The 26,500-nt window shown below is 42.5% G+C and overlaps 2 protein-coding genes across 3 annotated transcripts in view; one reads left to right on the forward strand and one right to left on the reverse strand.

Annotated features, from left to right (window-relative positions):
- LOC143280026 (tetratricopeptide repeat protein 4-like) overlaps nt 1-20,431 on the forward strand; it is a 26,381-nt gene extending 5,950 nt beyond the window's left edge. Inside the window, exons 3-11 of the mRNA XM_076584489.1 lie at nt 428-589; nt 2,191-2,268; nt 2,884-2,951; nt 5,522-5,578; nt 7,932-8,018; nt 9,541-9,746; nt 13,509-13,599; nt 15,340-15,410; nt 17,798-20,431. Of these exons, the coding sequence (XP_076440604.1) occupies nt 428-589; nt 2,191-2,268; nt 2,884-2,951; nt 5,522-5,578; nt 7,932-8,018; nt 9,541-9,746; nt 13,509-13,599; nt 15,340-15,410; nt 17,798-17,894 (917 nt within the window). The 3' untranslated portion in view covers nt 17,895-20,431. The remainder of the gene's footprint in view (nt 1-427; nt 590-2,190; nt 2,269-2,883; nt 2,952-5,521; nt 5,579-7,931; nt 8,019-9,540; nt 9,747-13,508; nt 13,600-15,339; nt 15,411-17,797) is intronic.
- LOC143280027 (transmembrane protein 59-like) overlaps nt 19,778-26,500 on the reverse strand; it is a 13,014-nt gene continuing 6,291 nt past the window's right edge. The window contains exons 5-8 of one of the 2 annotated variants that reach the window (XR_013054984.1): nt 25,310-25,480; nt 24,651-24,790; nt 20,874-23,619; nt 19,778-20,666 (exon numbers count right to left, since the gene is read on the reverse strand). Coding sequence is in view for 1 of the 2 variants with exons in the window: in XM_076584490.1 (XP_076440605.1) it covers nt 23,488-23,619; nt 24,651-24,790; nt 25,310-25,480 (443 nt within the window). In the remaining variant the exon portion in view is untranslated. Of the gene's footprint in view, nt 23,620-24,650; nt 24,791-25,309; nt 25,481-26,500 lie in introns of both variants that reach the window. The other variant, XM_076584490.1, reaches the window with a different exon arrangement.

The raw sequence follows: 26,500 nt of genomic DNA on the forward strand, positions 1-26,500 counted from the left end.
TCTGCTAAAAATAGTTCACCTTGTTGTGAAACAGTGTGTGGCGGCCAGCTAAGTGGCTGTGGCTTTCTGACTCTTTACCGGGCAGTGCTTAATTTCTTCGTGTGAAAGCTTCTCGGCACAAGCACACGATCATGTCATTCTGCTTAATAATCTTGGATGTTTGTCATTTGTCAGTGTGACAAAGAATGGCTCGGCTTATAATACTAAGTCTTTTTTTTTCTTTCTGAATTTGTTAAAAATCTCAAACGACAAAATTTACAACACATACTTGACGAACAAGAAGAAGAAGAAGAAGAAGAAGAAGAAGGGGAAGAAGAAAAAGATGACAACACATACTTCAGCAGTCTAAGGAAATAAGTGTGACTATGCCATACCAGTCACTGAGCGTACCTCATCTCATGCTGAGTGTGACAGAAACGTGTTGCAGCGCGTGCTGACAGTTACCGCGAGGAGGGGAACGACCTGTTCAAGAAGAAGGATTACCGAGTGGCCATCGAGAACTACACGGAAGGTATCAAGTCCAAGAGCCCGGAGCGCCTGCAGAACGCTGTGCTGTACACAAACAGGGCTGCCGCACACTTCCGTCTCGGTGAGTCACTCAAAGTAGGTCAGGTGCGTGTCTTTTGCTTGCTTGCACTTTTTTTTCATGTGTGCATGTAGTGGCACGTTTCTGTACATGCATGTAAACATGCATACGCACATATCTACACAGACACAAATACACAGAGAATGACAGATCCATACAAACACAGACACACAGACACACACACAGGACACACACACACACATACATATATACATGCGCACATATATTTGTATTTGTATGTCTTTTTATCACAACAGATTTCTTTGTGTGAAATTCGCGTTGTTTTCCCCAGGGAGAGCGCGTCGCTACACTTCAGCGCCACCCTTTTTTTTCTTTTTTTTCCTGCATGTAGGGGTTTTTTTGTTTGTTTTTTTCCTATCGAAGTGGATTTTTCTACATAATTTTGCCAGGAACAACCCTTTTGTTGTCGTGGGTTCTTTTATGTGCGTTAAGTGTGTGCTGCACACGGGACCTCAGTTTATCGTCTCATCCGAATGATAGCGTTCAGACCACCACTCAAGGTCCAGTGGAGGGGGAGAAGATATTGGCGGCTGAGCCGTGATTTGAACCAGTGCGCTCAGATGCGGACACGTTACCTCTAGGCCATCACTCCATATGCACACACACAGACACATACACACACACATAAACAGACCCACACAAACCAAATACATACATACAGATACATACATACATACATATACATTTACAAGTGATCTTACCACACACCCTTGTATATTAGCTGAAAAAAATTGCATTCTGCAGTTTAATGTGACAGATTTCATGGTTTCTGAAATTTGCAAATTTCGAGAGACATACTTTCTTTTTTCTTCTTCTCCCTCAACTCTGTGAAGAGTCACTTGGGGCGCCGGCACCACACAGAAGAACTGTTCAGCAGGAGCCAGTTGCATTGCTCGGATGGAAGAGCCTAGTGTGGTCGTAACCCGCTACTAACTGTGTGTGGTATGGAACTGACCAGTGGCGTAGTTCGGTCAACGTAGGCATTTAATCACGTGTAACTGTCAAAAAGTCAGAACCAAGCGATGGAACTGGCTCCAGATTCCTCCAGGTTGTGTTCGTTCTTTAGTTAACGTCTTTTCACTGTATGTGATATTAGATGCGGGAAGGAAAAAAATCGAGTGGGAGGAGGGGTGGTGGGAATTACTGTGTACGCATACAAGTAAGTGAAAGTGTGTGTGTGTGTGTGTGTGTGTGTGTGTGTGTGTGTGTGTGTGTGTGAAAATTATTGTGTGTTAAAGCCTGGGTGACTGCAAATGGTTTTCCTGTCCAGTCTGCAATGCTGTCAGTCCATTGGGTTTTTTTTGTTTTTGTTTTTTTCCGTCTCCTTTCTTTCTTTCCTTTGCAGCAGACAGGAATACTTGTGTGGGAATGCCATGCTTTACTGTCTGCCACACAAACACACACACACATGCACGCAGACACACACTCACATACACAGAGATGTGCATACACTTACGCTTGCATATAATCATTCACAATGCATATATGCAGACACATACATGCACACACATAGACTTAAAGAGCTTACTTTTCCTTTTGCAAAAGATATTTTTCTTCTGTCTCATACAGAATTCTATGTGCAGGGAACTACAGGTCTGCCTTCAATGACTGCATCATTGCCAGGAAATTCAAACCAGATCACATGAAAGCCATTGTCAGAGGTGAGGCTGAACATCTTTGGTATTCAGTCTTTGTCATACAGATCAGTTTCAGAATGATTACCATAGTTACTGACTTACAAGGCACGCACATATTAGGTACTCAGTTTTAGTCATACAGATCAGTTTCAGATTGATTACCACAGTTACTGACTTACAAGGCACACACATCTCAGGTACTCAGTTTTAGTCATACAGATCAGTTTCAGAATGTTTACCATAGTTACTGACTTACATGGTGCGCCTGTTTTACTGAGTTCTACCCCCGGCACCTTGTCTGTTGATAGCGCCGTATCTGTGTGCAAAATGCATATACCTTTGACACAACTTGAACACAACATGGACACAGTAAAGGACTGCTCAAGTTGTTTTACTCAGTCTTAGTAGTCTGCACTCACTGAATGTTGCCCATGATTGGGAAGCTAGGGTTGATTTGCTTTTCTGCAGTCTTTCTTTTTGAACACAACATGGACACAGCAAAGGACTGCTCAAGTTGTTTTACTCAGTCTTAGTAGTCTGCCCTCACTGAATGTTGCCCATGATTGAGAAGCTAGGGTTGATTTGCTTTTCTGCAGTCTTTCTTTTGGAAACGCTCATTGGCTCAGCTTTGTTTGACAGGTGCGCTGTGTTGCGACAAAATGAAGAAGTATGAGGACACGGTGAGATGGTGTGATGCTGGCTTCATGGTATGTTAATATCAGTATCAACTAATTGTCCAACTGGCATACAGACTTCACAAAAAGTTAAGGATGGACCACTTCGGGAAAAAAAAAGCAGATATTGTTTCATGAAACGTTAAAAAGAATTGAGAGATGATTTAAATCGTGAGACCACATATAGTGTGCTACAGGCTTCTATCTCAACTTAGAAACGCCTGGTTCAGGCACACATGCTCTTCAAACAGCTTGAAAAATGCATTTGAAAAATCTGTTTCAGCCAAGATTGTGCAGACACTGATTTATAAATGATAGCTTTCGTTTTTTCATTGTAAAAATGTGGAAGTGCATGTTCCGGAAAGCATCTCTGCTTGTCGGTGGTGGTCATTACTCTGGCTGCCTGATCTGATGATTGAGGGAACTTCAGCATCATTTCACAGTGCCCTTAAGAAGAAAACTGTGCATGTTACCAGGTCCTTAACTTTCTGTGAACTCTGTATATCCCCATGAATGATACATTTTTACACTTACATTTGTCTGAAAGGTCTGGTAGTAATATTGAAATATGTTGTGGTGGTTGCCTTGCCATGTAGCAGTCAAAAGTTGGTAGTTTATGTGACGTAGTTTATGTGCATTCAGTTCTTGTGTGTGTGTGTGTGTGGCTGTAAAGTATGAATAGCGAGCCATACACACACAAGCACAGAGAGGACAGCTTGGTGGCATTGATCCCCCTCTCTGTGTGATCTGTCATTGGCACAGACTTCACATGGCATTGGAGGCTGTGGCAGAATGCTGGGGGTGCTCCTCAGTACCATCAAACCTGTAACTGTTACATCTGGAATGACGGCCTAGAGGTAACGCGTCCGCCTAGGAAGCGAGAGAATCTGAGCGCACTGGTTCGAATCACAACTCAGCCGCCACTGGACCTTGAGTGGTGGTCTGGACGCTAGTCATTTGGATGAGATGATAAACTGAAGTCCTGTGTGCAGTATGCACTTAGCGCATTTAAAGAACCCACGCCAACAAAGGAGTTGTCCCTGGCAAAATTCTGAAGAAAAATCCACTTCGATAGGAAAAACAAATAAAACTGCATGCAAAAACCCCCCAAAAAAACCAACCCCAAAAATGGGTGGCGCTCTCAGTTTAGCGACGCGCTCTCCCTGGGGAGAGCAGCCCGAATTTCGCACAGAGAAATCTGCTGTGACAAAAAAGAGAAATACAAATACAAATCTTGTGTGGCATGCTGCACTGAGATTCAGAGTGCTATGCTGCTGCTCTCACAATACAGATGCCATGCTGAAGTATCAGAAATGATTGTTTAGAATTAAGACATTGGTAACTTCTGTCCCAGTGTCACGTCTAAGGGATGTTTTGCATAATTAGGTTTTCCCAGGATTCGCTCATGTCGACCTACCACAGACAGCAGACCACCAAATATAAGATATATTTCACACATTCTCACAATATCGGAAAGAAGAGGCAGAAAAACAAATGGGACAAAACAATATATTCTAGCTAGCCTACAAATAGAAAATATTGCTACTCCTCCAAACCAACCCAATCTATACCTCTACCTGGGGATAAAAAAAAAGAAGAAGAAGAAGAATGATAATTCCAAAAGTCAAAGGGTGATAGATGACGATTAAAACGAGGAAAACAACAACAACAAACAAACACAGAAACGAACAGAACAAACAAACTATGCCCCTCAACCCTCTCCCACTAAGACACAGTCAACTCATCCAGGTGATGCGGTGGCGCAGTCAGTTGGAAGGCTGGGGTTTGACAGGGCATGGTCCTCGGAGCGACTTCAGAGCTCCAGACCTCTCAGCAGGACAACATCAGTTCATTAGATGAACGGCACAAACAGCTCAGCAACTGGTGGGTCGATGGGTAGAAATACCACGTGGCAGAGACCGGGTGGTGAGTCCTTGTGCCACACTCTGGCCAGTGAAGAGACAGGGGACAAACTTGAAAGACTGGGGGGTTCCTTTCCAGTTCCAGATGATGCGGAACTATTTCTGCTCAGTACTCTGTTACACTCATTGAAGAGAGGCCACAGGGTCGGAGGGATACAGGGGATCTTTTGGGAGTGCCTGGATGAACAGGTACCCCTATCTGCTCTACAGAGCGTAGAAGCTCTAGGCGACTAGACGCTGTTGAAGATCTGGGAGTGAATGAATTTTATGTCTGTATGTTAGGTGAAATTTTACCTCCTATAACTCAGTGAGGAATCTTCAAGCACGAGACTGCAAGGAATATTTAAAGCACGTGCAATAGCTAAAATGACAGAGGGAATAACATGGATTGGAGGGGAAGAGAAGGAGCAGAGGGAGGAGAAAGAAAGAAATAAGGTGAGGTATGTACATGTGATCATTTGTCACGGCTGAATGACAATAGTGTACAGGAGGGGTCATATGCGCTGAAACCATGACACCCAGCCTTCCTCATTTTCCTGCTACACCCTTTTTTTCTGTCGTGAACAATCCATCCACATCCCATGTCACCTGCATGCACAGAGTTAATGTGATATGCACTTTTATTCAAAGTTAGTGAATGATACCATTTGTTTGATGTTGGGGTTTGTGATTTACTTGCAGGTTGAACCGAGTCACAAGGAGTTGTCTGAACTCAAAATCAAGGCAGCCAAGGCCAAGGTAGTACAGTTTTTTTTCGTTTGTCACGGTCTCTGTTTCATCGTCTCCCCCTTTTTGGGGGGCGGGAGAGGGGAGGGAAAGGGGGCAAATCAGTCTGTGTGTCCAGCCAACCTTTGCTAAAGTTATTGCTTTGAAACACGTTAACAATTTTTGTGAATGAATTTTTTTGGTATTTTTTCATAGTTTCAGTGAAAACTTTCATCCTGATTTTGAAGTTCATCAGGTTGAAGAGTCTTTCTGGAAGAATCTTTTTGAACCTGGGTGATAATGTGACAGCATGGCAGTAAATCAGAATGCAGTATGTAGCCTTTACATCTTCTTAAAGCCCCCAGGAACTGCAGAATGGACAGAGATGTATGGATGTCATGGTCATGAGTTGTCAAGGTCATTGTTGTCAGGGAAAAAAGGAAAATAATAAAATCAATATTTTACCTTTTCTTCTGTGGCATGCTTTGGAGAAAGTACAAATCTGCGTGTGCAGAGCACTCAGCCATATCCAGGTCATTGCTTTTAATCTCTAATGGAACAGTAAAAGGGGGGTGAAGGTTATGAGAATGTGGAGAGAGACTTAAAGGTTTTTTTGGTGTGGTTTTTTTTTTTTCAAACATGAACTCTCATGGACAGGAGTGAAGATCTATCTGCATTTCTCTCAGTGGAATTTGAAGAATACAACTCCCAACTATATTTTCGGGACTAATGCTATGATTACTCTGCATGGAACATATTGGACACTGCATATTTTGTGACCCAGTGTTGTCACCTTTCAGAGGCAGATTGGGTCGGTAAACCTGTTGATCTTTCTTTGGTTGAAATTTCTTGAAATGTTTGTTGCCAGGGTTTGAAAAACACCTAAGATAGTGCATTATTTGATCAAAAACAACAGCAACAATAACACACACACACACACACCAAAAAAATCAAAATGTGTGTATGGCATAGATGCAAGAAATTGTTTTGCTTCAATTTTAGGCTCGTGTGGAATATGGAAATGGTGTCCCTCTCTTTCCTGACAACCAGACACATCATTCACCATCACATCTCACTCACTACAGCACAACGCTTGAGAGAAATATTAAGTGTCCTGTTTTCTTTTTTTAATTCACAGTATATATTCACAATATAATATGTAAAACCTACACAGAATTGACAGAAACTCACAAGACTGCCACATGAATCAAGAGTTCTCTCTCACCCAGATTCTGTGACATCTGCCTCATGCTGTCTTGCAGAAATACAAAATATATGAGCATTACACCACCTCCACTTCTCTCTGCAGTTTGTCTCTTTCTTTCTCAACAACGATGAGTCGTTCTTCCAACGCTTCTATTTAGTTCATAAATTTAGAAGTGACATCATCAATTTTTGTTTGAATGTCTGTTTTCATTTTGGAAATATCATCTTTAGACGCCAGACTGTTCTGCAGACTGTCAAATCGCTCACTGATCTCTCTCATGAACACCATGAATCTCGACTCCATGTCTCTCTCCTCCTGACACTCTTCTTCCAGACTAATCTTTTTACTGATGTGTTTAAGTGTGTCTGCCTCATGCTGTCTTGCAGAAATACAAAATATATGAGCATTATACTTGATCTATAATGTTTGTTCTACGAAAACATGCCCTGGAAAGCCGCAGCGAACAACAAACATGCATGAAAATAACATTTCTAATGCATAAAAGGTTGGCAGAGACAGGAGCAAATCGATAATGTTACTTATCTGAAAAATGGCGGCCATTGAGAATGATTGTTTACCTCCTGCCGAAACGGCATATGATTGGCTAGCAGATAGCGGTCTAATGGTGAGACAAAAAAAAGAATTTTATTTTTGATGTGGAGTGATGGCCTAGAGGTAACGCGTCCGCCTAGGAAGCGAGAAAATTTGAGCGTGCTGGTTCGAAACATGGCTCGGCCGCCGATATTTTCTCCCCCTCCACTAGACCTTGAGTGGTGGTCTGGACGCTAGTCATTCGGATGAGACGATAAACCGAGGTCCCGTTTGCAGCATGCACTTAGCGCACGTAAAAGAACCTACGGCAACAAGAGGATTGTTCCTGGCAAAATTCTATAGAAAAATCCACTTCGATAGGGAAAACAAATGAAACTGCACGCAGGAAAAACAAAAGGGTGGCGCTGTATTATAGCGACGCGCTCTCCCTGGGGAGAGCAGCCCGAATTTCACGCAGAGAAATCTGCTGTGATAAAAAGAAATACAAATACAAATGTCATATCACTGAGTTGCCGTGAACAATGTTGGCCGAGAAGAGCAAACAGATAGGCCTGGTTTGCATCAGTTTGACAGTATATGAAACCAAACTGTGAGTATAATACAAACTCCTTATTTTTGTCCTCAAAGCGTGTACAAGAGCGAGATGAAAGAAAGCAAGCCCTGAAGGAGAAGAAGGAGGAAGAAACGACTCTCAAACTGCTGGAAGTCATTAAGGTAAGGAGCCGCACATTTACTGTTCAGTCTGATTGTGTTAGAGTCTGTGAGACTGAGAGTCCTTGCAAAATCAATAAATGTTTTATAACAAACTTTCATGAAAATGAATTATCAGGATGTGCAGTCATGTAATTTGTTTCCAAATGATTGCTATGTTGTTGGGTTTTTTTAGTCACCTTTTGTTATGTTTTGCTGTATTGATCCTTGTACTTATTCAAGAAAAGTTTGCACTGTATTTTCCCTGTTTCTGTATTTCATCACTGTGTTTTTTGTATTTGTGTCATATGTATATATATATATCTTCTCATCCGAATTACTAGACAGAGATTCTTCTTCTTCTTCTTCTGTGTTTGTGGGCTGCAACTCCCACGTTCACTTGTACATACGCGAGTGGGCTTTTTACGTGTATGACCGTTTTTAACCCGCCATGTAGGCAGCCATACTCCGCTTTTGGGGGTGTGCATGCTGGGTATGTTCTTGTTTCCATAACCCACCGAATGCTGACATGGATTACAGGATCTTTAACATGCATACTTGATCTTCTGCTTGCGTATACACACGAAGGGGGTTCAGACACTGGCAGGTCTGCACATATGTTGACCTGGGAGATCGTAAAAATTTCCACCCTTTACCCACCAGGCGCCGTCACCGTGATTCGAACCCGGGACCTTCAGATTGAAAGTCCAACGCTTTAACCATTCGGCTATTGCGCCCGTCACTAGACAGAGATTGATTTTCTAGGCAAACTTGGGGAGAAGCGGCAAGACAGAGATTCAAACCCGAGTCCCTCATGGACACTGTATTGGCAGACAGGTGTCTCAACCATTCTGCCACCTTCCTCCTGATGCAATCTGTATTTCTGTTTCTTTTTATCACAGCAGATTTCTCTGTGTGAAATTCGGGCTGCTCTCCCCAGGGAGAGCACGTCGCTACACTACAGCACCACCTTTTTTTTTTTTTTTTTCTACCTGTGTGCAGTTTCATTTGTTTTTCCTATAGAAGTGGATTTTTCTACAGAATTTTGCCAGGAACAACCCTTTTGTTGCCGTGGGTTCTTTTACGTGTGCTAAGTGCATGCTGCACACGGGACCTCGGTTTATCGTCTCATCCAAATGACTAACGTCCAGACCACCGCTCAAGGTCTAGTGGAGGGGGAGAAAATATTGGTGGTTGAGCCGTGATTTGAACCAGTGCGCTCAGATTCTCTTGCTTCCTAGGCGGACGCGTTACCTCTAGGCCTTCACTTTTGATAATAATAATTTGATTTATAAAGTACCGTTCCATGTAAGACATGCTCAGTTGGGCCGTACAGCGTAAATACCGAAGTTTAAGACATGCATTTAATCACTAAAATGAAAAAAAGGAAAAGTACATACACACAGTAACACACACACACACACAGTGACACACACACACACAGACACACACACACAATCATCACACTGTCATACATATCATATGAAAAAGCCTCAATAATGTATAAATCCTGATATATATATCAGAGCGTTGTGCCTGTTGGCAGTCGCGGCACATCCAGCTGTCCACGATCCCCCAGACGGAGGAAACAGCACGGCTGAAGCCCAGCCTGCTGGTTGACCTTGACCCTGTCCACCCTTCAGGGGCCCGGGTACAGGTGGACTGTGAGGGGGTGCTGCACTGGCCCGTCTTCTTGCTCTACCCAGAGTACGCCCAGACCGACTTCATACAGAGCTTCTGTGAGAACCACAGGTGAGATAGACAGCGGACAAAAGGCATTACAGATTCTGTGAGAATCATGGTTGAGGTAGTCGGCAGACATTTCAGTTGATAAGAGCTTCTGTGGGAATCATAAGGTGAGATAGTTGGCAGTTGTAAGGCATCAGAACTGTGAGAATAACTTGTGAAGTAGTCTGCATATATGAATAGGGCATCAGCGGTACTGTGATAATCTGTGATGTGCTTTTATGAATAAGGCTTCAGAGATTCTATGAGAATCACAGATGACATGGTCTGCAGTTTTATTTTTCTTATGAATGCATCAGAGCTTTTGTGAAAATTACAGGTGAGGCAGTCGGCAGACATTTTTATTAATAAGGCATCAGAGCTTCTGTGGGAATCACAGATGAGATAGTCTGCAGATTTCTTTTTTATGACGAAGGCATCAGAGTTTCTTTGAGAATGACAGGTGAAGTAGTCAGCAGACGTAAGGCATGAGAGCTCTGAGAATCACAGTTGAGGTTGTCTGCAGATATGAATAGGGCATCAGAGCTTCTGTGAGAATTACAGGTGAGGTAGTTGGCATATATTTTTTATGAATGAGGCATCAGAGCTTCTGTTAGAATTACACATGAGGTAGTCGGCAGGTGGAAGGCATCAGAGATTCTGTGAGATTCACTAGTGAAGTAGTTGGCAGAAATAAATAGGGGATCCAAGATTCTGTGAGAATTACAGGTGAGGTAGCTGCAGATATGAATGAGGCATCAGAGCTGCTGTGAGAATCACAGGTGACATTGTTTATGCCATTTTTATGAATAAGGCAGAGTTTCTGGGAAAATCACAAGTGAGGTATTTGTTAATAAGGCAGAGCTGTGTGAATCATAATGTGAGGTAATCTGCTGATATTTTCATGAATAAGGCATCAGAGCTTCTGTAAGACTTACAGGTGAAGTGATAGTCAGCAGAACGTAAGACATCAGAGCATGTGGGAGAATTACAGGTGAGGTAGTTGGCAGATACGAACAAGGCATCAGAGCTTCTGTGAGAATGACAGATGAGGTAGACAACAGCCATTTTTTAGGAATAAGGTTAAAGTTTCTGTGAGAATTACAAGTGAGGTGGGTCTGCCTGTGTGTTTTTTTTTGTTTGTTTTGTTTTGTTTTTTAAAATGAATAAGGCAGTAGCTTCTGTGAGAATCACAGGTGAAGTAGTCTGCAGAACGTTTTATTTATAAGGTATCAAAGTTTCTCTGAGAATCACAGGTGAGGTAGTCAGAGATATGAATAAGGCATCAAGAGCTTTGAGAATCACAGGTGAGGTTGTCAGTAGACGTAAGGCATCAGAGTTTCTGTGAGTCACAGGTGAGGTTTTGCAAACTGCGCCAAAGATTATGTGGGAATCACAGGTGAGGTAGCTGGCAGACAAATTGCATCAAAGATCCTGTGAGAATCACAGGTGAGGTGGTTGGCAGACAAATTGCATCAGAGATTCTGTGAGAATCACAGGCGACTTACTTGGCAGACAGATTGCATAAGATATTATGTGAGGATCACACTTGAGGCAGTCGGCACACAAATTGCATCAGAGATCCTGTGAGAATCACAGGTGAGGTAGTCGGCAGACAAATTGCATCAGAGATCCTGTGAGAATCACAGGTGAGGCAGTCGGCAGACAAATTGCATCAGAGATCCTGTGAGAATCACAGGTGAGGCAGTAGGCACACAAATGGCATCAGAGATCCTGTGAGAATCACAGGTGAGGCAGTAGGCAGACAAATTGCATCAGAGATCCTGTGAGAATCACAGGTGAGGCAGTAGGCACACAAATTGCATCAGACATCCTGTGAGAATCACAGGTGAGGTGGTAGGCACACAAATTGCATCAGACATCCTGTGAGAATCACAGGTGAGGTGGTTAGCACACAAATTGCATCAGACATCCTGTGAGAATCACAGGCGAGGCAGTTGGCAGACAATTTTTTATGAATAATGTTGTTGGTAACATCATTTAGCTTTGAATTTTTTAGCCCTTGAATTTCAACAGGGCAATTTTCAGTTGTCTGTGTCCATTACTGATTTGTAATTTAATGTACCTATGTGACCTTTTTGCGTTCTTCTTCTTCTGCGTTCACTCGTCTGCACACGAGTGGTCTTTTACGTGAATGACCATTTTTACCCCGCCATGTAGGCAGCCATACTCCGTTTTTGGGGGTGTGCATGCTCGGTATGTTCTTGTTTCCATAACCCACCGAACACTGACATGGATTACAGGATCTTTAACGTGTGTATTTGATCTTCTGTTTGCATATACACACGAAGGGGGTTCAGGCACTAGCAGGTCTGCACATATGTTGACCTGGGAGATCGTAAAAATCTCCACCCTTTACCCACCAGGCGCCGTCACCGTGATTCGAACCCGGGACCCTCAGATTGACAGTCCAATGCTTTAACCACTCGGCTATTGCGCCCGTCTTTTTGCGTTTTGAAATCATACCTGAAATTAACAGTTTTGGGGGTAAAAGGTGTACTTTTGAGGGAATATTCACATACATACACTGCACACACTAAAAATACATACACATGAACATATGCAGGCACTCTGTCTGTTTGCAACATGATTATTGGAAAATTGATTGTGAATAATGTTAAAAAGATCTGCTGTTGATTAGGGAACTTTCACGAAATATAAAAAATACTGTAGTGCTTGCTAGTTGTAATGCCTGCAAATAGCATAAAAATAGTGCAGTGCTTTTCAGCCTTAGTTGCTGCTGCTTCTTCATTTGAGGGCTGCAACCCCCACATTCACTGGTATGTATATGAGTGGGATTTTACGTGTATGACTGTTTTTACCCCGCCATGTAGGCAGCCATACGCCGTTTTCAGGGGTCAACCTTAGCCTTTTCTGTGGACAAAACAAACATATAAAAACAAGCTGAGAAACAAACCGTTTTCTGTGATTGTTGAACAAGCGATGAGGAGGAAATTTGGATTTCTTTGTTCATGGGGTTGTAACCCATTCAGGGAAGGATAACTCCTGCTGCAAGGCCTTGTTGTGTCCAGTGAAGAGTGACCGGAGTGCTGCACAGAGCTGTTCAACATTTTCCTCCAGGGCTGTCCGTTGTGTCTCTGCAAATGGTTTTCACATCCGATCTGTTCAGCAATGTCGGCAGCCCATCGTTTTTTGTTTCAGTTTTTGGTGGTGGTTGTTTTTCTGTCCAAGTCCTCTGTCACCCTCCCTCAAAATGTTCCTTGGAATAGTGTTTTACCAAGTCCATTGTATTGGTGTTTGATAGACGGGCGCCATAGCCAAATGGTTAAAGCGTTGGACTTTCGATCTGAGGGTCTCGGGTTCGAATCACGGTGACGGCGCCTGGTGGGTAAAGTGTGGAGATTTTTTTTTACGATCTCCCAGGTCAACATATGTGCAGACCTGCCAGTGCCTGAACCCCCTTCGTGTGTATGCGCAAGCATAAGATCAGATACGCACGTTAAAGATCCTGTAATCCATGTCAGCGTTCGGTGGGTTATGGAAACAAGAACATACCCAGCATGCACACCCCCGAAAACGGAGTATGGCTGCCTACATGGTGGGGTAAAAACGGTCATACACGTAAAAGCCCACTCACGTATATACGAGTGAACGTGGGAGTGGAAGCCCACGAACGCAGAAGAAGAAGAAGAAGAAGAAGAAGAAGGTGTTTGATATTTCTTAAAAGATTTTTATTGGGCTTTTGTTGTACCTGTATAGATGGATTGGGTTATTGTTACACCTGTATACTTGGATGGACTGTTGCAGGTTCATTGACCATCTGTCACAGATGTTTGGACCTGAGGTAGAGCCTGCCCCCTGGGACTCTGAGCACAAGTACACAGCAGACAGCATTCAGGTCAGTCCTCACCACGGACTTCTAGCAAAACCGCACATGGGAATGATTCAGAAATAGAACAGTTAAGAATGCAGTTTAACAAAAAGATTTTTTTTTTCTTCTTAGCTGGGTAGCCTGTCAGGCAAAGATGACATCAAAACTAAACAAGGAAAAAAACCAAACAAAACCCAGCTGCCATGGGAAAGTTTTTAGCACGGTGGACTGACTGGGAGAGTGCTGGTTTCAAACCCCATCAGAGGCATGTTATTGTGGGATTGTTGGGGTCATGTCAAGTTTTCTGTGGGCTTAACTCGGAGGACTGTGAACACACAGTGAAGAGTCCTTCACTTTTAACAGATGCATGCATCTTTGGGAGTGTTGCTTACGTTCTCAGACCAACACTGCAGGCGGCCTGCATCTCTCGGGCCTGAATGATGCTGGAAGGGAGAGGAGAGTGAGCCTTGTCACACATAGTTCCAACCCGAGTGGAACTTCTTAGCTGCATTCTTGTCATCCTCATTCATTATGAAACAAAAGAGAAATTTACCTGAATTCTGGGGCCTTCTGTGCTGCGCTCTCATGGTGATCCCTTTTTTTTCCATCTACTTCCTTGCCTGTGGTGAGTCCTGTCAAAGTTGTGTGTGTGCTGGAAGATTTAAGGGACAGAGAGAAAGAAAAAAAGGGTGTTGCTTCTCTGTGGTTACAGGCTCTCCACAGGAAGAGCAGCCCAGATTTCATGCAGTGAAAACTGTACAAACACTGCAGTACAATATTTGAAGGATATGATAGCGGTTAAGTGATTTCTGTTGTCAGTAAGGGGCCCTAGCGGAAGGTGTTGTGTGGATGTTGAACCAGATGTAGCACTGAACACCATGGAAGTGATTCAGCAGCATTGCAGGGTTCCTGGTATGTGGCCTCATGGCTGCCTACCTTTGGTAGCTCCCTGTGGACTGTCGGCACCATTACTGGAGCTGACAAGTCTGGGTGTGGTTGTGTTTGGCTGATTGAGGATGAGTGGGGTGGTGGGGGGAGAAAGGGGTGGGTGGATGGAAGGTGGGATGGGCGAAAGGAGGGTAATCGTGCAGTTGCAGGTGTGGATGATGGGGGCAGCCAGTTAAGGTTAACAGATATGTGCAGATTTCTCATTGACTTGTATGTGTGGAGGGCAGCTGCTATGTACATACGTATGTTACAGTGTATGTATGTATTGTGTATGTGTGTGTGTGTTTATTTGTCAGTTGGTGTGTGTATGTAACATTGATGTAATGTGTTACATAAATGAAAGTGTTTTGAAAAGCACCTAGAGCAGATTTCTGGATGGTGTGCTATATAAGTATCCATTATTGTCATCATTATTATTACATGTGTATAGGTTTGTTTGGCCATTGTTGTGTGCTTGAGAAAAGGCGGTTTTGATTCAGATTTGCTCCCTGTACTATTTCCATGGTTAAACTATATTCTGAAGCATTCTTTTTTTTTTAAAGAAACACCTTTTTTTCTCCATGATGTATGTTGCCTTTTATTTTTTCTTGATTCACTCTGATGATTCAGAGACAGCTGGAAGCAAAGGGGCAGTGAGATTAAACAGTTGAACACTTTCATGATGATTGCATTTATTGAAATTGTGGTTGCAATTACACATTTTGAAGTGATGGATAATTTGTTGTAGTACCGATTATTTTTTTAGACTGGATTCAGTGGGGGCAATCCCTATAATGCTGATGCTCTCACACCTTTTTTATTTGTGTGTGGATTTTGCAGTTGTACTTTGAAGACAAAGAGGATGAGACTTTGTACCCTGTCAGCAAACTCAACACCCTGCAGCACAAAAAGTGAGTGAAATGAAAAGAGATATATTTTATGTGTTTATGTTTCTCTTGTATTCGTGTTGCAGCCCTTGAAATACAGAATATTAACCAAAAAAAAACCCCAGCACCACCAATAACAAACAAGAGAGGCAAGTCCTTCAAGACTCACTTGTGATACACTTTAAAAAAAAAAGTCTAATTGTTAAAATGTGTTCTGTATTTGTTATTATAAAGCTTCGGGTTAGAAGGGAAAAAAAAAAGTCCTAACGGCAGATTCAAACTCCGCGTGTTCAGGTGAGAAGAAACTGTCTTACCTATCATGGCTCCTTAACTGACGTTCAAAAATATAATATTTAAACATGCTTTTTTAAAGGGCGATAAATCAATTGTGGTATTTGCGGTGAGAACACTGTTTAAATCATATTATTCTGGTGTATCTTGGCCATTCAAAAAATCTTTAAGGGCAATTAAAAATTCTTTTTAAGTCCGTGGTAAAGGAGACGTGGCTATCGCCGCAATCACACTGCAACATTTAGCTGTTTTCTCTGGATCTAGATAGATATACAAGTTTCAGTTAGTTACACCCGGTCCATCTCTGCGGAAGACCAGATCTTGTGGCATTCCACTAAGACCATGAATCTCGCTTCTATGACGGCTGTCGTCTTGAGGGTGAGCAAGTCGAAAGGAATAGTCCCCAATGGCTCGAAGGGCTGTTTTCGAATGAAATCCAGCACCAGGAACAAGTCCCAGAGGGGCACTCTTCTGGGGTTTCTAGCTTCCTTCAGAGAGGCACCCCTAGCCACCTCTCTGAGCAGGAAATCCACTTCAAAGGCGGGACCACCTAGCTGTTTGATTGTGGTACAGATGGCAGACCTGTACCCTCGCACAGAACTAGCAGACAGGTTGAGAACCGAGGAGCAGTGAGCCAGAAAGTTGGCCAGCTGCATGCTCGTAGGGTTAGTAGGGGGAATGTCCTGAGCTGTATACCACCACAACCATTTCTTCCAGCGAAAGTCATACAAAGTCTCCGTTCCGTCCCTCCTTGCTTTGGTGACTATGGAGAGGTCAGAGGAGGCACCCCCCTGGGTCAGCGCAGCCAACACAGAGGCCGACCAAGGGGTCGAAGACTTCAGTGGTGATGCTGACAGTTCCGACCACACAGCAGCCATGCGTGCAAGTGGAGCAGTTGAGGATTGGAATGAGGAATGCCCGAACGAGGCTGCCTCAGCAGATGAGATTTGGTTTCGAGTTCCAGGGATGGAACATGTGTCAGGGATGGAAGGTCCAGGGCTGGGCTGGCCATTTCGGTGCAATGAGGATCAGCTGCGGGCGTTCCAATCTGGCTTTCCCTATCACCTTGGACAGAATTGGAAAGGGAGGAAACGCATAGGCAATCAGACTGCTCCAGTCTAGAGAGAGAGCATCCACTGCCCACGCTTCTGGGTTGGCAACCGGAGAGACATAAGTGGGAAGTCTCTTGTTGAACTTTGTGGCAAAAAGGTCCACCATCGGCCAAAACCACCGTTCCCACACCCCCTGAAGGGTGTCCTTGTCCAGGGTCCACTCTGTGTGGATGACACTCTTGGACCTGCTGAGAGCATCTGCCAAGATGTTGGCTTTTCCTGCTATGTGTCTTGCTGAAAGCGCAATGCCCTTGCTGTGGCACCAACGGAGGAGAGCCTTGGTCCGCAGGGAGAGGTCTGCCGAGTGCGCTCCCCCCCCTTTGTTCACGTAACATGCGACCGTCGTATTGTCTGTGAACAAGTGGATGGTCTTGCCAGTGGCCTCCCCCATGAAGTGCAGGAGAGCCCTGCGAACTGCCTCCAGTTCCAGAACATTGATGTGGCATTGGTGCTCCTCCGGGGACCAAGTCCCTGCTGCATGGAGTGAGTCCATGTGGGCTCCCCAGCCCAGGGAGGAGGCGTCTGAAGACTGCCACCTGAAGAGTAGGTGGGGCTGTGGGCACCCCCTGTGTCCGAAGAGGGGTGATTAACCACTCTGATGTCACCTCGAGGAACTACTCGCCCAGACATATCTGGGTATCCCATGGCTGAGTGCTCTGGGACCACCGTAACCTCAGTGCCCTCTGAAAAGGGCGCTTGAGAACCCTGCCCAGGGGAATGAGAGGTGCCATGGACTCCATCATGCCCAGGAGGGAAGAAAGTGTCAGGTGTTAATGAAAGTCTGGATTCTCTTCATGGCAGTGACAGTGGTTACCCAGGTCTCTGCTCCATAAAGTAGGACAGGATTTACTATGATGTGGAAGTTTCTGATCTGAATTGATGTCAATTGTGAGATCTCGCACTTCATAATTACTTTTCTTGTAAGTTCACTTCATAAACCTTCTGTATTTTAAACCTTGTTGCTGAGAAAAACTGCAGATTCTATTAAGTTGTATATTTCTGTTTCAGATATGTGGTCTTCAAAGGAACTCCTGCCTTCATTGTCCTTGTGAAAGGTTCTGACTTCCAGGAAAAGTACTTGAAGCAGTATAAGCTGGCGTCATGATAATGTTTCAGTCCTTTGTGCTGGATTGAAGAGATTCCAAACATGGTAAAGCATAGTGCATGCAATCAGTGAAAAGATGGATACATTTTGGCAAAACTGTCTTATCTGTGTGCAAAATGAGAGGGATTAATAAAGAAAAAAAATAGTAGTCAGTGTGTTAAGTACAACTTTGTCATTTTTCATCCAGAAAAAAATTGGAGTCAGTGTGTTAAGTACAACTTTGTCATTTTTCATCCAGAAAAAATTGTAGGCAGCTTCAAAATTTCTTGGATGAAATTTGGGTGATGATTGCCTACTGGGAGTTTTTCAAAAATGTTAAGCTGGAAATGTTTTAAAGCGCTTAGAGCTTGGTCTCTGACCAAGGATAGGCAGTACATCAGTATCCATATCATCACTTTCTTCTTGACATCAGTGTTAGTGTTACATGGTTGAGGGAACTTTGGTAGTATGTACAGTAGGTATATTCTACTGTGTTTGACAAGGTTCATATTGATACATCTGCCCCTTGATTGGAACAGACTATTGTAATTCCTGGCCTATTTGACAATAATGTTTGCATGAAATGCACCCCCTTAATTATCAGGAAAGTTATTTTGAACATATACAACCTTCGTCTGGTTAATTTATTCTGATTATTTTTTTAACATTTAACTTTGTCAGTGCTGATGTCCAGTTTTCTTGTCATGATCAGTTCTGTTTTCCAGGATGTTGTCTAGTTTCCATGTAATGACAATGACTGTATCCCCCCCATGACGGTGTCTAGTTTTCATGTAGTGACAAGGTCTGTGTATCCCCCCCATGACAATATCTATTTTTGGTGCAGTGAAAAGGTCTGTGTAGCTTCTAAAATGACCACTTGATATGCAGACAGTATTTTAATTTGATGTAGGCATTTTGCCTAGTGCACTTATAGTGCAGATCCAGGCTACATGAGGCAGAATGTTTCGCGAAGTAATGCTTTAGTCATAGAGCTGATGTTTTATTGTAGTTGTCTTTTTTTTCTTTTATAATAATGCATGACAGTGCCCCAATTCACTGGAATAACTGCAGTTCAACTTCATAATGCACATTGTGTAATGTGACACAGTCTGGACAGTGTCTGCTTGTGTGGTGTGTGATCCTTGCACACGCCCCACCAAGCTGTCAAGTTTTCTGTTTTAATTGGATGACAGAAAGTCGAACTGCGCTGACTCCGTCAACATTCTGTAAAAGACAGGAACAAGATATATGAAGTTTAATTTCACTGTTATTTTCGTGTTTTTTCCCTGGAGTTGTGCTTGCTTTGTGACAAAATGTGTTTCAAAGGAACCCCAGTGGCTGTGTTTGGGGATATGGGGGATGTGGAGGAACTTGCTGTGCAGTGTTCTCAGCGTTTCCTGCTGCTAAGATGGGTCACAACTGGTGAGTGCTGGCCTGCTGGTAATACCCCATACAAGGAAATGAGTGTCCACTGGTTTGATTCTCATATGCACCTGGATTTTAACTCCCCCCCCCCCCCCTCCTCCACAAGACCTTGAGTGGTGGTCTGGATGCTAGTCTTTCAGATGAGATAACCGGAGTCCTGTGTGTACAGCAAGTAAAAGAACACATGGTAATAAAAGGGTTGTCATGGCAAAATTCTGAAGAAAAATCCAATGTTAGGGAAACATGTACACTTGCAGATAGTAAAAAAGAAAACAAATGAGTGTGCTCCACTGTTGTAATGAGCTCTTTCCTGAGTAAACAGCCCAAATTTCATAAAAATTTGTTGTGACCCCCCCCCCCCAAAAAAGTGCTGAAACCGTCAGCTCTCTCTGTGCTGCTTGTTCCAGGACCATTCTGATGTTTTGCCGCTTTCCACTTGGTGTCACACTGCGTCTAGATTACAGATACACACAAGCATATTATACGTTTTCTTTGTTTTATTTTACCCCACAAGAAATTTTCAACAGAGAACCTAGTCCACATGAAAAACAGAATAAGATAAAATGACAGAAAAAAAGGGACAAAGTTCAAAGCTGTCTTCTTTAGACCATGACAGAAAAAAACAACAACAACAAAAAACAAAAAAAGTCATCTTGAAGTGAACAGATTACCAAACCTTTCAGCCTACAAAGTGCTGTACTTTTTTTTAATTTTTTTTATTTCTTAAACTTAGATCTCAGACCCTCGCATCTTTTCACTTTCCCACCACTCAGTGCCTCTTGTCACAGCAAACTCAATGACATTTTTTATCACAATAAACGTGCAGAATTGCACTGAACAGCAATATGTCCGTCTTTCCACTGTTCGTTTTGACATGGTTCATCACTCTAATGGAACCACTTCATATTCACCTTAGTATCAAACAACATATACAGAATTTCAAATAAACCCGATCACAATTTTTAATGTTTTATACAAAATTTAAAGTAATGGGAGGGAGGACAGAACTGCAAGCAGGGCCAGCAGACTGGATTCTGATTGAATAATGAACTGGGGCTTTACAACAGTGTACATTTAACTGAAGGCTTCCGAACTGTATAGAATGTGTTGAAAGAAAGAAAGAAAGAAAAAGAAAGAGAGAGAAAAAAGCAGCAACAAACAGAGTAAGTAACAGAAGTCTAAAAGCAAACGAAAACAAGTCGGATTCCACTCCAGTTTTCCAAAGATGTCACAATTAATAAAACATCCAGTTGTAGCAGAGCCTGGCATATCAAGGTAGATGCACTTTGTGTGGAATATGCATCTTATCTGCCCCAACTAGGCCTTTTTTCTTAAAAATAGGAGGGTGCACCATACATGATGCAGCACCTTGTATGCCAAAAAGTATATGGCCTTTTTTCTTAAAAATAGGAGGGTGCACCATACATGATGCAGCACCTTGTATGCCAAAAAGTATATGGCCTTTTTTCTTAAAAATAGGAGGGTGCACCATACATGATGCAGCACCTTGTATGCCAAAAAGTATACGGCCTTTTTTCTTAAAAATAGGAGGGTGCACCATACATGATGCAGCACCTTGTATGCCAAAAAGTATGGTATAAAAAAACAAACGAGAAACATTGGAGAAAGTTCTGGCATATCTGACTGCTAGCTGGTGACTACATACTGCTGGGAAAGACTATATTGGGGAAGTAGATCTAAATCAGCCAGAGACTGACTCCATTAATATCAAGAAGGTGTTATTCATTCTGTATAAAGTATAATACTCTGCAGCTAAATACTGTGCGACTCTAACCTTTGGTGGTTTTACGAGCCGACAATAACCAGACATTTACTCAAATGAACCATTGTGGTTTTCAAATACTTCAACAGTAGGGGGAAATGATATGTCATAATTTATGCGAGTTAGCATCCAGAAAGAAAATTATCTTTATGTACAAGTGTATGTCCTTTACCTCAAACAGGACAGTCTGGAGAAAGCATACCACAAAGAACCACATGTTAAAAACACCACAAAAAGAAACTGCACCAAGCCCATTAAATTGAACTGAGTAATATATATATACACACATCAAAAAATGTTCCAGAATACACCACTTTGCAAATGAATCCATTTAGCCTCCAACAATATGCATACACGCCAACAACAGATTCTAGTCAGACTCAGAGCCTGAATGGGAAAAGTGCTACCTTGAAAATAAAAGACGAGTTAAGAACCCTACTTCATATTCAATTTAGTATAATCTGTTATCCTTTTTTCACATTAATCTTAAATACAGCCCCATACACTTGAGAAATTACAAAAGAGTTCACCAGACTACCAGGAGTGGGGGAGAGAGTCAAACAGAATCCAAAATAATTTACAGAGACAGAAATTGAACACCCACTTAATGCATGAATTGTGAATTAACAATCACATTAGTTGACCAAGTCCCAGCTTTTCACTGTGCAAAATAAAACACCCAGTCTTCTCCGGAAGACCCCCAAACACATGGTTAAACCCTACACTGCTATAGTTCTTGATATGTGCAAAAACAATACCGTCACCACATTATTCCTGGATATATACGACTATATGCCTATCTATATAGCCATGATGATTAATTCTGTCAACAGATCCCTCAAGCACCTACCTGAATGAAGATGAAAAGCAATGTTTATGTAATAAGTAGGGCTAATACATTCCATGAAATCTCTTAAATTCCAAATACCATTCTCACTTCTCTTACTTTGCTTGAAATCCAAGAAATGAAGAATTGATGACCAAATCTTGTATCTTCCATACAAAAATTAATTTGTATTTGAAAAACAGAGACCTCCACAATTTTGACTCACAAAACCACTTCAGAGATCTATATGAAGACAGTTTATGTGAGCGACTGACAAGGGCTCACACGTTGCACAATTAGGAAGAGTGTAAACATCTGCTGACAGCAAGCAGGTTTGACAGTCTTCAGTCCCTGTAACACATTCTACTCCCTTGTTCTGCACAAAAGCTGACTGATGGCACTGACCTGTTCAAGCAGGATGTTTCACAGACTTTACGCACGATGGCTTCATATCATGTGAAAGTGAGCAACACTTTTTCACGTAAATGTCCCAGTCCAGGATTGGAAAAACTGGACCTTTTTGCTGGACGCTGATAAGTGAGCAGGTTCACCAGGGCTGAGCTGAAGAGCTGAACTCCATGAATTGTGTTGTGAGTGGTCTGTACTAACAAGTATGAACCCTCCAAAATGCACTAACAAACCACAATATTCAGAAATTACTATCATAAAGGGGGGAAAAAAGAAGAAGAAAAAAGAAAGCATTCAGTGAAAACTTAGGGAGAAAAACACCCAACCACCTCAAGGAATGAATTTAGGGAAGAAGCAGCAAAACTTGCACATAATACTTAATCCACAGGCGAGAACCATCCATAAATCCACAGGCAAAGAACCATCCACTGTAAAGTAGCCACTCTTGAGCAAACACACAAGGAAAGAAAACAAAGCAAAAAGTTCTGTCTCTGGGACCTAAGGTTACTAGGGACTATCTATTCACAGTGGAATATTTTGAGAAAATGTTTTTTTAAGACTGGAATATAGTGTGTGTAACTAATGAAAATATAAAACAAACCATAATTTAAAACAATATAATGTAACGTGCTTGTCCATACGGATGTGTGGTGAGAGAGTTGAGGGGTGGGAAAAGGTTGTAAATTGTTGGACATGAACATTCTCACTGATTACTCGGGCCTTATACACCTTTGGAGTGGGGGTTGGAAGAGAAAATCTATTATTTACCTATTTTTTATGGATTTAATTTTCAGTCATCTATGACAATTGTGTACAACTTCTGAAATAGTCATTCAAATGCTCTTTTTATGTTAAGTAATGCATTACTGCAATCAAAGGGAGTCATGGAGAATGTTCAGGGGGAGAAGGGGAACAACATTCTTTATACATAAATTATCAAAACAAAGTGGAAATATGCAATCAAATCACAATATGTGCGCACAGACATACACACACACACACACGAAAACAGACAACCACAAATGATTCCAACTATTTACGGAAACATAAAAACAAAACAAAAACGGAACTGAAAAGCCAAGTGCAAAGAATAACTGCATGTTTTTACCACAGGTGTACTGCATATTGGAAAGACAGGGTGGTGGGGGGGAGGGGTGGGGGGATGGGAGGAATCAGATCTGCTCCACTTTAATTTTGATGGGCAGTGGTCTGGCCTCCACCCGGCTCTGAGGCTGAAGCAGCTTGTAACAGTCCTTCTCGTCCATGGTGCGCAGGTACTCCAGGTCCCCGTTGATGCTCAGGTGCTGAAAGCAAGGCAAAAGAATAAAAGGTGAATGATACTGATCCATGGCAAAATCATTTTGTCTGTTACACAACAAAGGCTTTTGAATAAACCCGACTTTATTAATCTGATCATAAACTGCAAAAGAAATATTTACTGGCCTAGTCTTCCATCTGTTATTGTACACCACTATCCTTACTGGGTTTTTTTCTTATTCTCAGATAAAACAAAATAATTCATTAATTTATATTTTCTGATTTATATACACATTTTCAATTGTCACTCTATTTTAATTTTTTTTTATGTTAATGTTTAAGCCTAACCTCTCAAGGCATGATCAGGGCGTTGGGTTTATGCGAAGATCAGCACCTGCCTGTTTTCAAAAAAAATTTCTCCCCTAAAACAGCAGACATGGTGCAGTGTACATGGATCAGTCCACACACTTCTGACACCTTGAAACTCAAACTGTTATTCTCACATGTGTAACGTGTCACTGAAACAACATCCTCACTGTGTGGAAGGTAAACAATCCCAGAGATGACACCGGAGGAGGTGCAGGAGGTGGTAGTGGTCCAGAGGGAGTGGAGGAGGCGTGGACAGGCCACAAGGCTGAATTTCTGCCCCAAATACTGTACCTGTTCTTGAAAGAACCCGAGGTAGAGTGCCCTTACGACTGCGATTGCACCATAAATTTTTGCTCGATTGCCCAAACGAGCTAAGTTTGTGACCTGATACAAGTCTTTGTCAGATACAAAACATGAGTGTCAAAAAATCGATAGACAGAAATACGAAAAAAAATTAGCCGATTAGGAGTCAAGATGGCTGCCGGAAAAAGAGGAAGCTAGTCAGGGATACAGAGGGGAGGTAATCTACTTCCGGGAGGTTATTGGCTGTAGCTACTTTCATTTTCTCTGCATAGGCGGATAGTTGTTTGCACAGGACAGGAATCAGCCTCCCTGCTGGAGTCTGCACTAGTGGGTCACGGTAAAGTATGCGTAGTGAAAAAGGAAGTAAGCTATGCACGTGCAGCAGAGTGAATGAAACCTGTCTGACCTGCTCCGGGGCGGTGGCGGCAGCAGTGAGGCAGAACCAGATCATGACGACAGCCGTGGCCAGGATCAGGAAGCATAGGACGATGCGAGCGATGCCTGTCTTTCTGGCCACACACGACAGCCAGTCTGATCTGTCCGATTCTGCACAGGGACACACAGCTAATGAAAATTACACTTGAAAAAAAGAAAAAAAGACAACCTGAAACAAAACTGTGAAGTCTTATGGTTTAAAAGGAATTATTAAGATGTTAGACAAATTCAAAACTTTACACTTTTTATCATTTCTAGATAGTCACACTAGATAGTCACACTTTTTTGGTATTGCTGTTTTTCTCAGCAGGAAATCTTCATCTGACGTTTTTATCAGAATGCAAACAGCTGGTACCACGACATGCTCTAGAATTCAAACCATGACTGGCAATTTTATGCAACCCCACACAGACTGTTCAGGAAACTGGCAAACACACAACAGAACATCAAAAAGAGGCAATCAATTGAAGTAACATTACTGCAATTGTGCTCTTTCACCTTTTTCTCTGAACTCCACACTTGCAAGAACAAAAAAGAAGGCAAGAGAGATGCACACACACACACACACACAAGAAAAGAACTGTTTCAGCAAAGCCACAAACACCAGTACTCCCGCAACGACTCGCTCACCTGCATCCAGCTGCAGATCATGCGAGTCGCCCATGCTGCGAGCAGACCTGAGCTGTGACGGGCCGAAGGCGAAGCTGAAGAAGGGAGTGGCCGAGTTGTCCTGTCCAGCGATGTTGGTCTCCACAAAGCTGCTGGTGCGGTCATCGGGCCAAGGAGTCTCATCTGGAATGTCTGAACGTTTCACATGGGATCAGGCTTTTGAGAGTAAGAGCCAAGATTTTAGGAAAATGGTGATTTAAAAAGGAAATTATCATGGATAGTGTTGAGTGCTTTCCAGATACTTGTTCTACTCTACAGCTACATGCCTGCTACAACTCCCCTGGACCAGCACTCCATAGGATCACTGCAATAAAAATTAGGTTGTTCACTAAAATGGTGAAAACTGATGGAGAGTTGATGATTTAATCAGTCAAACAACGCTTCGTTTTCATGCTTCTGCAATCTGTTAACGGCTCAGTTCTGAATGCCAACTGTACCAAGCAAGAATAAACGAAAACAGTGTAATGGTTTGAGATTACTCGTACCAGGTCCTCAGGGGAAGTAATCACGGTATGAGTTAACTCGTAACTGGAGTAGCATGAGTTTGGATGGGATATGATTCAAAGATTCAGGCATTTTTGGTCTAATCTCTCTGTCCACCTTCATGGCTTGAGTTCTGCTTTCTACCCCATTCACAACTCCACCCATACGAGTCGAGTGTCAGTACTTCTCAATGGGCTATCAATATCACACACCATGAAGGTCAGCCTACCAGTTCTGGTAATTCATTCTGTATCATAATTTCTGACTTAAAATGCACTGGGTTTTTAAAATATTTTTTAACCAAAAAACCTGACCACTGTGTCATAAGCTGTATGTGCCTATCCATGTCTGAAAAAGATAATAATCACAACTTTGTCACTGACACTCACACATTTGACATTCATCAATACACTTGAAATCTGCCAACACATAATCACACTTACTCCACTAACTGAAAATTCATGGAATTTACAAAGCACACTTTTTGTTAGATTCAACTTCAAACAGTTCAATTTCATCATGCTGAAGGGGGAAAAAAAGCAAAAAAAAAGCATTCTCCATTTCAACAGGCACAAAGCTAATAGTGTACAAGTACCACTGCTTCAATACTATGGTCCTAGATAGCTGTTTGGGTGAGATGATAAACTGAGGACCCATGTGCAGCACGCA

Source organism: Babylonia areolata, chromosome 3 (assembly GCF_041734735.1).
Source record: "Babylonia areolata isolate BAREFJ2019XMU chromosome 3, ASM4173473v1, whole genome shotgun sequence".
Taxonomy (NCBI): domain Eukaryota; kingdom Metazoa; phylum Mollusca; class Gastropoda; order Neogastropoda; family Buccinidae; genus Babylonia; species Babylonia areolata.